At 39.7% G+C, this 15,028-nt stretch overlaps 1 protein-coding gene across 1 annotated transcript in view; it reads left to right on the top strand.

Moving 5' to 3' along the window:
* Positions 1-15,028, top strand: part of LONP2 (lon peptidase 2, peroxisomal) — a 63,649-nt gene that overhangs the window by 21,758 nt on the left and 26,863 nt on the right. Inside the window, exons 8-11 of the mRNA XM_019731868.3 lie at positions 2,499-2,640; positions 7,921-8,071; positions 10,830-10,956; positions 14,868-15,001. Coding sequence (XP_019587427.3) covers positions 2,499-2,640; positions 7,921-8,071; positions 10,830-10,956; positions 14,868-15,001 — 554 coding nt within the window. The remainder of the gene's footprint in view (positions 1-2,498; positions 2,641-7,920; positions 8,072-10,829; positions 10,957-14,867; positions 15,002-15,028) is intronic.

The raw sequence follows: 15,028 nt of genomic DNA, 5'->3' as shown, positions 1-15,028 counted from the left end.
ATCTAATTCATATTCCAAAAATTCATTCAAAATATATTCTGTATCTTCAGTCAGTGAATTCATGCTATCATACCTCCTGGCAAAAGATAAGCACATTATAGATATTTTCCCATAGCTTCTGGGCCCTGTGATAAGAGTTGTCTTGTCGGTTTGACCTCTAGGCTAGTGGCACACATGTAGGGGATGCCACCTGTGATTGAGGATCCCTGAGGGCACTGAGTGTGCTCAGTGCTGTCAATAGACATTTATAAGAGTTGCTTCCATGAGACAGAGCGAAGTGGGACCCAAGCTTAGGTGTACCGATTTCTGCTTTTGTACTTTTTCCAGGAAACCAGAAGTGGACTTGAAGTAGCTGTTCCTAATGACAATTACAGTGAACATCTTTAGAAAGCTTCCTGTGTGCCAGGCACGTTGCTGTGTACCTTAGCTGTCAGGTTCTCTCATCCTCATATAACCCATGAGGCTGGCATTGTTCTTATCCCCATTTTGCAGATCAGGAGACTGAAGCTTGGCTCAAGTACTTTGCCCAAAGCAGTTTTCGCAGATTTGCATGAACTCATTAGGGGTGATAGAAAGATACTGTGAGTGCTGGCATCGTTGATTGGGTGTCCTTAATAAATAGGAGAAGCCAGCTTGTTTCGGGACAATCTTACAGTTCTGTATCCAGCATCTGTTCTGTAATAAGACCACTGTCATGCAAGTGCTCACTGGCTCTTCAGAGGAGGCTCTGTACTTGGCACCCATGAATAAAAGCTAGATTGGAAGTATGTGTCTGAATTATAGGCCCAACAAATGCTGTTGACATTAAATTATTAGAAAAATCACTTGATGAGAGGTGGTCAGGAAAAGTTTCTTAGACATGCTGGGATTTATATAGGCAGGGAGAGTGTCAAGGGCAGGAAGGTACCATATTTACAAAGGTGGAAAAGCATGAGGGTGTAATAGACCTGACTGTCTGGGCTCTGGGAAGCGATGGGAAGTTCAGGAGGAATTGTTTGTGTACAGTGACTAGTGCCTAGATTTCTGTTTCTTCTTTAGAAAGGGTCCCTGCCTGGAATATGATTTTCTCTCCCTGGCTCTAGGTCTAGAATTGTCCGTACCTGTTGTTGACATCTACCTATCAAGACCAGTAAGGAGAGGAAAAGAAATTCATGCAGCAAGAAATGACCCTTAGAGGCACTGAGGGTTTGTTGTCTTTTTCTTTTCCAATTTCTCCCTTTCCTGCTTTTTAAAGAATACTGGCAAATATGTAAGTTCTCTAGAGAAACAATTTCAGAAGATTTATTAATTTGAATCTTGTCCTTCCTGTATCCTCTTCTGAAATCTTGAATGTGCCAACTCCTTGTAACAGGACAATGTTTATTGTATCTGGTTCCAGTGCCTTAGTCACCCTCCTGGGATGAAAAGCATTCCCACGGTATTTCTGAGACTTTCTTTTCATTTCAAAGGACACTCATGTATTCTGTCCTACTTTATACCAGGCATGTGGCAGAACCAAGGGCTGCTCCACGGATCGGCTCTGCAGGTCGGGACCTAACTGCCTCCGTCCCCCTTAGCATTGATCATTTTCCTGTAGGCAGTCACCTGCCTTTCCACAAACTGCATTTGCTTTGCATGTGGCTTAGGCAGCAGTTAACAATTCAAGTTAGTGTGTTGCTGCTTCAAGTTTTGCTGACTTTGTAAAAAAGGTACTTTTTTCGGTTTGACAGACATACTGGCTTTTATTTCATGCCTCATTAGGTAGGTGGTTCTTGTTCGGGTATGTTAACGCTGCCTCTGACGTTTTAATGCATTAACAGGATGTCTGGCTGGGCGTGAACTTGGTTGTGCCAGTATGTGTAGGATGAACACAGTCTACTCAAAAGGCCAGAATTAATGACGTCTTGATAGAAGTACTGTTGACCCCAGATCCTCTTACTACAATTAATAACAAATTATTGCCTCTGAAAATTACAGTTTGGAATTTTTCTTTTCGGGGGTGGGGGGCTGTCTGCATTTTGAGTGGCCTTTGACCCAGTTCTAATTTCCTCCGTGGTGATGGTGATGGTGCTTTAACCAGCTGTGGGGCAGCCTCTTCAGTGCGGAGAAAGGGGTTGTGTTGGGGGGCGCAGTTCAAGGAAGGTGCTCTGGAAACTATGAACAGCACAGGAATTAAATTCATAGGGTCCCTTGGACATTTTGGACTCTTGAGGAGTAAGAATCAGAACTATGCGACTTAAGTGTAATGGTTTTTAGTTTCACTAAGTGGCAAAAAGTAAACACAGTTCTTTCAGTATTATGGGTAACTTACAAGGAGACTTAAATGGAAAATGAGATAAGAATTGAACCTAATAATGATTTGATGTATCGCAGGGCTTTTTCAGTATGTAGCACCTCTCTGCTGTATTACTGGAGTAGCTAAGTGACCTTTCCCAGTGCTAAGTTTTGGCTTCTGAATGCTGTTGCTCTTGCCTCCTGAGATCTCCTGGTTAATTTGCTGCTTGCTCACTTTTCTGTAGGCGCACCTATGTTGGCAGTATGCCAGGTCGGATCATCAACGGCTTGAAGACCGCTGGGGTTAACAATCCCGTGTTCCTATTGGATGAGGTGGACAAACTAGGAAAAAGCCTGCAGGGCGATCCTGCGGCCGCTCTGCTGGAGGTAAGATTTAGAGAATTCCCTGTCTGCATTTCCAGTGTGGATCAGATGGTCGTATTCAAGTAATAGTTTAACGAAATTTTATGCATGCTTGTTAGAGACCAGTCATTCTACAAGGTTGTTACAGACCAGCGAGCAGGTCTCCTCCCTGGCCCCCATTTCCTCTCGTACACTTTGACCTCTAACTTGTAGTTGGTGAATCCGTTCTCTGAATGGTATGGCTGTGTGCTACTTTCTGATTTTGATTTTCCAGTTTGGGGCATTATAAGAGGTGAGGATTTTTCTTGCTTGCTTCTCGCTACCCTTACTGTGTTGTTTCAGTGCCCCAGTCTCCCGATACAGATTTGATCCTGATTTTGTTAACTCCTCTTTGAGTATTTACATCATTACAGAAGTGCTTTTCACAGCTGAGCCATGTGGTAAAATGTGATCACTTTTCTTTTTCTGTCCTCCTTTTCATTTTTCTGTACAGGTTTTTAAAAATCTTTTTAAAGTTAATAATTGTCTTGCGTCTTTTGTCTGCTCTCACCAGTTGTCTAATTCTCCTTTTGAATCTTTCAGACTCGTAGATGTTCTATCATGTTTACCTTTCCTCTTCCAATCTGGAACTGTCCACATCTGGCCCGTAGCTGTCTTCCTAGGTTCTCCCTTCACCCCCCACCATGTGGGATTTCCTGTTTCCTGTATTCCATGTCTTCCTTGTTCTTGATTCATTCTCTCATTTTTGTGCTATTAATCCCTCAAAAGTTTCCTGAGAAAATTCGGATGGGTGGTAAATGGTCTCTGAGTCTGTGTATCTGAAAATGTCTTTGTTTCCCTCATGTTGGTTTGGCAGTTTTACATGAGAATCACTCTTGGAGTGGGTGGGACATATTGTTACGAATTGGTGACTAGATAATCTTCAAGCCTTTCTTTCCTCCCTCGCCATCCTCAGATGCACCATCGGGGTCAAACCTGTGGTCCGAGTCCTGGCCACATTTCTGTCTCTGCCAAGACCCACCACTGAATTCAGTAGTAAAGTGGAAAACAAAAGACACACAAACAACAACAAACACCTGAGAGCAGTAGAGACAGTCATTTTGACCCGTCTTCAAGTCCCTTGATTTTTTTCTTCTTCCAACTGAAATTGCTATTTAGACCCTATAGTGTATTTTTCATTTAAGTTACTATATTTTCAACTCTAAGATTTCTGTTTGCTTTTATTATAATTCTTGTCTCTTTATTGATATTCTCTATTTGTTAGGACATCATTCTCATAGATTGCTGTAATTCTTTAGACATGATTTCCTCTAGTTCTGTTTTTTAATTGTGGTAAAATACACATCACATAAAATTTGCCATCTTAGCCATTTTTAAGTATCCAGTTCAGTAGTGTTAGGTATATTCACATTATTATGCAGTCAGTCTCCCAAAATTTTTCATTTTGCAAAGCTGAAACTCACGAAACAGCAGCTCCCCTTACTCCCACCCTCAGCCCCTGGCAACTACCGTTCTCTTTTCCGTTTCTGTAAGTTTGACTAATCTATATGCGGTATGTAAGTGGAATCATACAGTATTTCTCTTTTTGTAATGGGCTTATTTCACTTTGCATAATCTTTAAGTTTCATCCATGTTGTAGCATTAGTTTTTTTGAACATACTTTTTTTGAACATATTAGTTTTTTTGAACAAATTCTTTGTCTAGGAAGTCTACACCTGGACTTCCTCAAAGGCAGTGTTTATTCACGGCATTTTTTTTCTCACTGTTTTTAGGCCATACTTTTGTGTTTTTTGTATGTCTCCTAATTTTTGTCGAACCCGAATGTATAAAGTATTGTAATTATAATGATATAATATAATGAGATCCCCACTCCAAGGATTTGTTGTTGTTGCTGTTTTTTTAGTGATTTCCCCGCTCTCCTTCTGTCAAGTCTGTATTCTCAGCCACGTGTGACCACTGAAGTTGCTCAGTTTGTTTAGTGGTCAGCTAATGATTGGACATAGATTTCCGTAAGTGCTTCCTCCAATAGGTCTCCCACTCTCTGCCAAGGGGCCCTTGCCGTGTGTGTTGAGGCCTTTAGTTCTCTGCCTTAGCCCTGGCTTCCTGCTTTTCCACAGCCCCCATGTCTGCCTGAGGTGAGCTTTAGGGCCTCCTCACAGCTGTCCCCGTCACATTTATAGTCACATTTATAGTCCTGTCCGTTAGCATGACCTTCTAGCATCCCAGGAATATTGCTGAGCTTTTTTAGGCCACCATGAGTATCTCATTCCCCAGTTTTTTCCCTTTAAGTTTTGTGATCAGCCTCTTGTTAGTCCCAACTCCCTGGTAATGCTGCCTCAGGCAGCTTAAATGTTAAACAGTTGCTATTGATTGTTTCTAACTAGTGCCCCAGAGACAGGGCTGTTCACACAGTGTTCTCTGAGTCCAGTCATAAATAGCTGAGAATGAAGTTTTCCAAGGAGCTGCCTTGCATGTCAAATATTGACAGTTCTCTGAAGAGAGAGCCGTTGGCTCTGATCCTGTTCTGCCACCAACAGTGGTTGCATAGCTGCTTTGGTTACGAGGCTATTGGTTTTCAAGGCTACCATGAACTTGGGAAGAGTAAAGGGATGGGAGAAAAACAACTTAAAACACCGCAAAGCTTGCTCTATTTACTGAAATGCATCTGTTTTTTTCTTGAATAAGCACTCCTCAGATTGTTGCAAGTTACTTTCTAAAATTCTGAAAAAGGTGATTCTGACAATTTTACTCGTGTTCTCATTGCTTTTATGGAGAAGATTTTCAGAATTCCTTACTCTGCCATTCTAGAAGTGCTCCCTCCTACATTTAGTTTTAATTCTGTGCTTAAACGATTTGGTCACTTACCTGTGATCCTTTTATTTTGACTTAACCTGTCGTTCAGGTGGAATATATTTTCAGGTTCCCTTTTTTCAAAGATTTGATTGTGGTTATATTTTGAGGCCTTTTATATTTGCTAAGGTCTCTTCGTTGCCTGCACCAATAATCTCTACATACTTTGTTCACAGATTCCATCAGTAAAATATTTTGAAAATATATCTCTGTGTACATAAAAGTCTATGTAAGTGGCTTAAAAAAAAAAAAAAGAAATTTATTTTCTTACAGTTCTGGAAGCTGGAAGTCCAAGATCGAGGTGTTGGCAGATTTGAGTTCTCCTGAGGCCTCTCTCATAACCCTAGTACCCTATATTAATACCGTGTTTCCCCGAAAATAAGACCATTAATTAACATAAGATCCAGTCTTATATGATATAATATAATATGATAAAGACTGGGTATAATATAAAGTATAAGTCCAGGTCTTATATAATGTAATGTAATATAATACCAGGTCTTATATTAATTTTTGCTCCAAAAGATGCATTAGAGCTGATGGTCCGGCTAGGTCTTATTTTCGGGGAAACACGGTGTTATGTACTTATATATATAACACACACAGAATAAATTTTAAGAGATAATATATTTTTAGTGAAAATGGTGTATTCTAATTAGATAAGTAAAATTGTGATTGGTAAGTATTTTAGTCATTTTACTTCCTTTTTGAATATGTATGTCAACCCTATTTATATCTACGAGGTGTGATCAAAAGATATGATGAATGTTTAAAAAAATTTACTACAGTGAAAGACACATTGCCATTAATCCCCCTCAAAATCCTTCCCCACGCTTTGAGCACACTTATCCCATCGTTCTTGCCACTTCCTGAAGCAGTTCTGGAAGTCCTCTTTTGTGAGTGTCTTTTGCTTCCTCCTCCATCATGACAACGCTCCGTGTCTCACGTCACTTCTGGTATGGCAATTTCTGTCAAATAAAAATATTACAGTGTGTCTTCATGCACCTTATTCACCGAATCTGGCACCTGCAACTTCTGGCTCTTCCCCAAAGTCAAAATGATTCAGGATATCGAGGCAGCCACGACAGCACAACTAAAGACACTCATGAAAGAGGACTTCCAGAACTGCTTCCGAAAGTGGCAAGAATGATGGGCTGTGTTCAAAGCAAGGGGGAGTAGTTTTAGGGGGTTAATGGCAGCGTGTCTTTTATTGTAATATATATTTTTTTAATTTAAACATTCACCGTATTGTTTGATCACACCCCTATACTAATCTGGTGGAAGTGGCAATATGTTAAAGGTTTACAACATGTAGAAGGCCCTGGAAACCTCCTTTAAAGTCTTGTGTAGGCCTCTCCACAGTGAGCGCCTGTGAGTCAGAGCATCTGAGCTGTAACCTAAAGATACAGCCTCCTTAATACACAGTTGCTCAGCATTTCGAGAATCTAATGGGGGTGACCGCTTAGCTCAGTTGGTTAGAGTGCGGTGCTAGTAGCACCAAGATTGCAGGGTTCGGTCCCTGCATGGGCCACTGATCTGCGCCCTCCTTAAAAATAATAATAATAAATAAAAAGAAATAAAATTGAAATAGGATCTTACTTCATTAAAAAGAAAAAAAAAATCTAATCTGTAAATTATCTGATTTAACCATTTAAGATATTTTTAAGAGAAACTAATATTCTGCTCATTATAAACAGAAAGGTTTTGCTTTAAGACATTTTTAAAAAGTGAGTTTTTCCTTGTGCTGTGTCAGAAGATAGTAGCATAGTAATTTTTACCAGTTTACTCTTGTTTGGAATTTCCGTTTCAGTTAAAAACTTGACACCAGATTTTCTGATAATGTTTGAAGAGGAATATACTAATTATTGTTTTACCTATTACCTAAGAATTTCAAAATACTCTACACATTTACTTTTATTCCCCTAGCAGTTAAGAGAGGGTGTGTTCTAATATATGGTGATGGAAAGACAACTGACTCTGGGTGGTGAACGCACAATGTGATATATAGATGATGTATGACACAATTGTACACCCGAAATCTATGTAACTTTACTAATAATTGTCACCCCAATAAACTTTAAAAAAAAAGAGAGAGAGAGAGGTTATGTTACCACAACAGAAACTGGTTCTGCAGGTTTGGTAACTTATTTATAGCCATACAACCTGGCGTTAATAGATTTACTAATAAAATTGAAAGAGTAGTTTTTGCTTCTTTGTGCATTTATGTTTTCAAACATTTTGACATTGAACATGTTTCATTCTTTTTTTTTTTAAATAGTATTTAGAATGTGGGGAATGTAAAGAATGATGCCCAGGTTTTAGAGTTATCCCGTATTTCCCAAACTAACAATACTGAGCAAAATTATCAACCTTGCTAGTATATCGTGTGTTTTAATTTATACAGCTTTCTATTGGAAATATTGAATTTGTTTAATGTTTTTTGTTCTCCCATAGGTGTTGGATCCAGAACAAAACCATAACTTCACAGATCATTACCTAAACGTGGCCTTTGACCTTTCGCAAGTTCTCTTTATAGCTACTGCCAACACCACTGCGACTATTCCACCTGCCTTGTTGGACAGAATGGAGATCATTCAGGTGCCAGGTACTTGATTCATAAGTAAAATCATTATTTGATATTTGTTGCCTTTCTGAGTATCAACCATTAAAATTGGTCAAGCTGTGGAAGTTGGACTAAAAAGTTGATTTGCCTTCAAGAATTCTGAGGCTGGTGAATAAACCAGCTTTTATGTGGATTCAGAAGCCTGGAGGGCAAAATTTTGTTTATTTGCTTTAACCCTGACAGAGTATCAAGAATAAATTTTGCATAACAGTTTCAGATTGAACTTAGCATTAAGGAATGATCATTTTTTGTGAAAAACAAGACATTCTCATTTGAAGCAATTTCTAAAATTATAGATAAAAATAATTTTTTTTTCAAAGTAAGTCTTTGAAAACCAAAAATAGATCACCACATGGTCAATTTAGCTTCTTGTTTATCAGAATTTGAAGTTTTTTACCATCTCTGGGAAAGTGTAATCATTTATTCTCATTAAGTAAGAGATGGCTCATAAAGAGTAGCTGAACTTTCTCTATTACATCTGGTCTCATTTTTATATAAAAGTGCAGGGTGCTTTTAAATTCCTCTTTTTAGCTGGATCTGTCAAGTAGTTGTATGTTTTTTTTACCATGTCTCCTCCACTAAAGTGTGCAAAAAAATCCTTTAGTTACTAACACTAAATAAATCCCAGTGTTTTCACCTTATTTTAATTGCTCAAAATTATTTTTCCCTAGAAGACATCAAATATCAGTGGATGTTTGTTAAAATGAAAATAGAGTAAAATCTAAATATATTGAGATTAAATGTAATCTAAGTGTATGTTACATATGAATCTCAAATAGTATATTTTTTACTATTATGTGAATGATAATTAGATTTCTTAGTTATCTGTGAGCCCTGCCAGTTCCTATACTAAGTTGTAAAATACAGTGGATTAAAAAATTGCTTTGTGCATGTTTATAAGACTAAAAGAAATGCATCATGAGACCCAATTGCTTCAAACTCCAAATTAAGGTAGAAAATGCATAGAAGACACTAGTGCAAAGTGAAGTAATCAGAACAACTGCTGCAAAGGTGGATGTGTGATGGCACTTTCTTCCTGTAGATTTGGTTATCCTGTCTTTTACCTTTTCTGGTGTTTCTTTCCTTTTTCTACTCAAAAGATGACTTATCGATTCACCTTTTAAATTTTTGCTTATTAAATGGAAAGGGGCAATTAGTTTAGGGGAAATTTTGTCTAAAGACAAAGTAAATCTGTACTCATTTAGGCTTTTGAATAAACAAGAACATAAAATCTTTTAATTATATAAGATACACACACACACAAACACACACTGTGTGATCAAAAACTACGGTGAATGTTTAAATTTAAAAAATTTATTATAGTAAAAGGCACATTGCCATTAATCCCCCTAAAATTCTCCCCATATCTTCAAACACACTCATCCCATTGTTCTTGCCACTTTCGGAAGCAGTTCTGGAAGTCCTCTTTCGCAAAGGTCTTTAGTTGCGCTGTCGTGGCTGCCTCGATGTCCTGAATCATTTTGACTTTGGGGAAGAGCCTGAAGTCACATGGTGCCAGATCCAGTGAATAAGATGATGAGGACACACCATAATGTTTTTATTTAACAGAAATTACCATAAACCAGAAGTGATGTGTGACACGGAGCGTTGTCATGATGGAGGATGATTTACCACACACTGTAAAACACACCTTCTCTCAACCGTAGCTCACACCCGACTGACTGCACCAAACAAGGTGAAACTTGTCACACACTGTTACTAAGGTTCAACACGCCACTTCCTGTATTGAAGATCACTGCCTTTCTGTTGGGTGGCACTCGACAGCAGCATTCATCTTATTTGTTCATCATACTTCGTATATACATATATACATATACAGAGAGAGCCAAAAAAAGTGTGTACACATTTTAAGAAAGGAAAAAACTGTATTAAAATTGACGCTAGCATTCATTTGATTAACGCCATCTTTTGAGCAAATGTCATACTACACATTGCTGCGTAATTCAATTCAAGTTCTAAAAGTAACACATAGATCACATCTCTTAAAATGTGTGTACATTTTTTTGGCACCCCCGGTATATACATGCGTGTGTTTGTGTGATATATACACACGTACATATACACACACATGTATATACATACACACAATATATATAGCATATACTGTGTATACACATACATACACACACACACATAAATATACACGCACATAAATTAATAAAATTCCAGTATGTAGAGGGAGAAAACTTTTTCAGGGACATCTTAGCTTTGGGTTTGTTCTGTTGCTAAGATTTATGTCAGAGTTCCAGAAACACCTCCTTTGCAGCTCTTTCCTTGGAACCCAACCCACTGCTTATTTATTTGAAGTCTTGTTGTTGTTGTGTTTGTAAGGTTTTTCAATTATGTATCAAATTATGCTAAGGAAAGAGCTGCATTATTTTCCTATTAACTAATAAAATAAAAACTCTAAGTTAAGGAGACAATTATCTCTAAGGTTAGACTGAGACTTCTTTTCTTTCTTGAGAGCTATATTATTTATTCAAAAGACTTTCAAGTACTGTGCTTAGTGAATGCTCGCTTTGTTTGTGAAAAAGTTGGAAATTTTAACAGTTGTCGATTGAACATTAAATTTCTTTATTCTGATTATAATCTGAGTTAAAGTAATTCTTCAGTTCATTCTAAATCCAAGATCCATTGACTCTGCCTTCGATCCCTTACAAAAGCATGGCACTGTGGAAACCACGTGAGTGATTGCAAGACGAGGTCCGCTCTTTTCCAGGGTATACGCAGGAGGAGAAGATAGAGATCGCCCACAGGCACTTGATCCCGAAGCAGCTGGAGCAGCACGGCCTGACTCCTCAGCAGGTCCAGATCCCGCAGGTCGCGACGCTCGACATCATCACCAGGTGCATCAGCCATCTTGCGGCTTCTTTAATGTTTGAGTCTGAGACGGGATTTTCTGGCAACTCACAGCAGCCATTTTTCTCTCTCCAGCAGATTCCCAGCAAGCATTTCTGTAACTGTTGATTTGCACGGGCCTGTATGTTAGGCAGAAATTCATCAAGAGAGCATTCAGAGTATCTTCGTGGCCAAGGACTTTACCTGAGCCAGAATTTCAACCTTTCCATAATAGCAATAGAAGGGATTAATCTGATAAACTAAGAACCAAAAACATGGAAAATATTGAGCCACCTTTTATGGCCCTTAAAAGTTGGATCTTAAAAGTTGAAGTCTCTTAAGAAGTGAGACGCTGCTTTCAGACATCTGTTTTAAGTTATTCAGATTTTCTTTTCTCCTCTTTGAGAGATTTTAAAAGTCCTTCGAGTTTTCATCTCCAGAATTAACACTGGACCAGTAGAGAAGGTGCTTTCCCAAGTTAGCTACCGAGGGCTTACGCCTGTGGCAAGCAGTACGTTATCTGAGTCGCTTTTTGCTTAGTCTAATGTATAAGCTGCGTGTTTGAATGGACAATACGCCCTGTTGAGAATGTGTGTCTGCAGTAGCCTCCTTGCTCCCCTGCCTCGGCATTGCGTCATCTGGCAGCTGTGTCCCTGCCAAGTGCTCTGCAGGCAGCCTTTTCCAGGACGGGCTGTTTTTCAAGAGAAGTGAAATATCTCCTCATTTTGAATTTGGACTTAGAGTTTGGCCAGTCACACTGCTTTTTGATCTAAGCCAGCCTTCTTTGGAAGTCCATTTAAATTTATGTACAAAACAGTAAGACTACATCTGACCAGGGAGTTCCTTTTCTTGACTTGTGATTTACTGTGTGGATAATGCCAGGACAAATAAATTAGGTGGTTTGTATGCCAAAGTCTTCCAGCAATGTCGTTATTCCACACAACAGCCCTGATGCCTTTGGGTAGTTTTTAAGAAGTCACCTAAGCTTTTTGACAGCTTCCCCATCTGCACAATATGATTGATAGAGTAAAGTATCCATAGCTTCTCTGCATCTAAATAATAACGACTCCGAAGAGTAAGCACTGTTTGTGTTTCCCACTTGTTGCCTGAAGAACTATTTTATTTTTTTTATCTACTTGTAGCTCAAATCATCAGGTCGTAAAAGCGATGGATATTAGGACATTTCTCTGAGCACTTTTTAAAAACAGCACAGGTATTTGCTAGTCCATTCAAGTTTCAGATATTGAGTTTGCAGACTTCGGACGTGGGTTTTCACCTGTTCGTGTGTCGTAGTCACAGCCCATAATGGTCAGGAGGAGGGCAGGGAGCCGTGGCAGGCGTCTAGGCCTCCTTGCCTCGCAGCCAGCGAGTCCCCTGATTCTTCAGTGCTGTGTGCTCACTGCTCCTTGGGGGTAAATGGAATCGCTATAAAGGTGGTCCTCCTGCTCCCCTCCCAGACTTTCCTAGCTCTGCCCTGCAGCAGCACCTGGAATCTAAGTATCACTCCTCCCTTGTGCAGCCCCTCTGGCCTTGAAACAAATGCTCTCTCAGGCCCACGCCCCACGAATGCTCTCCTTCAAACTGCACTCCTGTCCTCGTGACCCACTTTCAAGACAGAGTATCCCGATGAGTCTTCTATTGAATGACTGCTGTGACATCAATGTCCCTTTTTAAAATTCAACACACACAGGGGAAGTCAGTATCTCAGATGTCACCTGGACAGCTCCTGGTGTAAGAAGAGCACTGGTCTTCTCACTCTGGCGATCACAGGGTCCCTGTGTCTCGGAGTCTGAGCTGTGTAGGTCGTCCTCCTGACTGCTGTGCTGCGCTTGCGGTTACCTAACGTCCTTAGTTCTTTTGCGTGTGAATGTCCGCTAAGCTTGGTCGATTGGCCGAAGGGGGTTGTATTGGTAGGGTTAAATTTCTTAAAGCCCAAATGTGGACGTTTGCAGTTGTGTCTGTCGTTGTGTTGCCTCAGCGACCATCATAGCAGACTGTTTTTTCTATCTCGATTATCATCAAGGATATGAATTTCACGTCCTCTGAAAATTGGCATGTATAGCGTCTTCACGCTCAAGTCATTGCTAAGAAACATTAGCCAGTTCTTATCTGACACTGGTGACTCTTCACTTTGCAGTTTAAAAATACCAATTAGGGGTTGGTGTGTGTACTTTCCTTCAGTCTGCTATTAATGTTACGCTGTCTGCATTTGTTCCTGGCCCATTATTGTTCTAAACGCCTGAAAAAAGGTGTTTCGTTGTTGTCCTTGTTATTTTTGACAAGCTCCAGTTCATTCTGAACTCCCTGGTACCAGGTCTGCGTGTTCATGCCTTTCCTGCATAAGCTTCCCCAGACCCTCTAATATGAGCTGATGAGAGAGTTGTCTAGGAAGTGACGTCGGGTTTTGGGTTTTGTTTCTACGCGTGGTTTATTTTTAAGGAACTGTCCTGCTTCCTTCCTTCCTGAGATTATATGCCCTTGTATAATATGGATTTATCCTTACAGCCTCCCATCCTTTTGATGGAAATGAGTTGTACTTTGAGAGTGTGTAATCAAGAGCTTTAGTTTGTCTTTTCTCAGAACTTGAAAAATCTGCATCCCTGGCAACCTGTTGATGGCAATAGACAGTTGGATAAACAAGAGGTGGTTCATATATACAATAGAGTATTACTCGGCCACAAAAAAGAATGGCATCTTACCATTTGCGACAGTGTGGGTGGACCAGGAGGGTGTTGTGCTGAGTGAAGTAAGTCAGACTGACAGACAAATTCCACATGATCTCACTTATATGTGGAGTCTGAAGAACAGAAACACTCACAGATACAGAGAGCAAACTGATGGTTGCCTGAGGGGAGGAGGTGTGGGGGGAGGGCTGGGTGAAGACAGGGAAGGGATTAAGTAGTACAGATTGACAGGTACGCATATCATGAGGATGTAAAGTAGAGCACAGGGAATATAGTCAGTACCGTTGTAATAATTGTGTGTGGGGTCGGGTGGGTACTAGACTTACCAGGCATCACTCCGTAAGTTATGTAAATGTCTAGCCACTGTGCTGTACACCTGAAACTCATATAATATTGAATGTCAACTGTCATTGAAAAATTAAATTTAAAAAAATCTGCTTCCCTAAAGTCTAGACTATATGTCTGACTGCCCAACCCAGTCCAGTTTTTCAGATAAAACTGCATTCTCTACCTGATGCTGCCTGTTCAAACCCTTCCAAAGCTAGGTGGCCAAAAATGGTTGTACTGTGTAATGGTTTGTGAGGTGGTTTATGGAATTTGCGTCTAACATACAAGTTTTTTAAGACAGCCCTGCTTAGCCACATTTAGTATCTTTTACACAAAATCACAATGCTTGCATCACTTACTGTTCTTTCCTTAGTAGTGTCTGCAATGAAAATACACTGAAGAGAGGTGATGAGCACAGTTCCTAGTAAAAACTAGATTTCTGTCTCCGATTATGTTTTGCTTTAGTGGGAAAAGAATGTTCTGTTTTTCAGATTCTGTCAGCACTATTGCAAGTGTACTAAATGTGTCTAGAAGTTTCTTAAGTTGACATATTTTGTGTAAGAAAGCTCTTACACATATCAGCAAGGAGTAAAGGATATTTCACAAGCTGCGGTTTAACTTGGGCACTAGAAATGGAAGAACCAGGGGTTCCTTTGTAAGTCCAGGTCATAGTTCAAGAGAACCTGTATAAAGGAAAAAGGTGTATCTGCAAATACCGCTGAATATTTAAGAAATAACAATCCTTTAATAAGCAGTTTTTAAATGTGAGGGAGTTAGTACTCAAGAAAGTGTAATGAACTTTTAAATGTATACTGTTTCTTGCGTGTAAATGCTAATCATGTTACTTCTATTTTTACTACCCAATTTTGGTGTTTAGGCAAAAATTAAATCTTTTTCTCTGATGACAGGTATACCAGAGAGGCAGGGGTCCGCTCTCTGGATCGGAAGCTTGGGGCCATTTGCCGAGCTGTTGCTGTGAAGGTGGCAGAAGGACAGCATAAAGAAGCCAAGTTGGATCATTCTGATGCGACGGAAGGAGAAGGTGTGTGACCTTGAGGGGCTCTGGGGG

Source organism: Rhinolophus sinicus, chromosome 8, assembly GCF_057876585.1.
Source record: "Rhinolophus sinicus isolate RSI-liver-muscle chromosome 8, RSI-T2T, whole genome shotgun sequence".
Lineage (NCBI taxonomy): Eukaryota > Metazoa > Chordata > Mammalia > Chiroptera > Rhinolophidae > Rhinolophus > Rhinolophus sinicus.
This window is presented reverse-complemented; position numbering and strand designations above follow the sequence as displayed.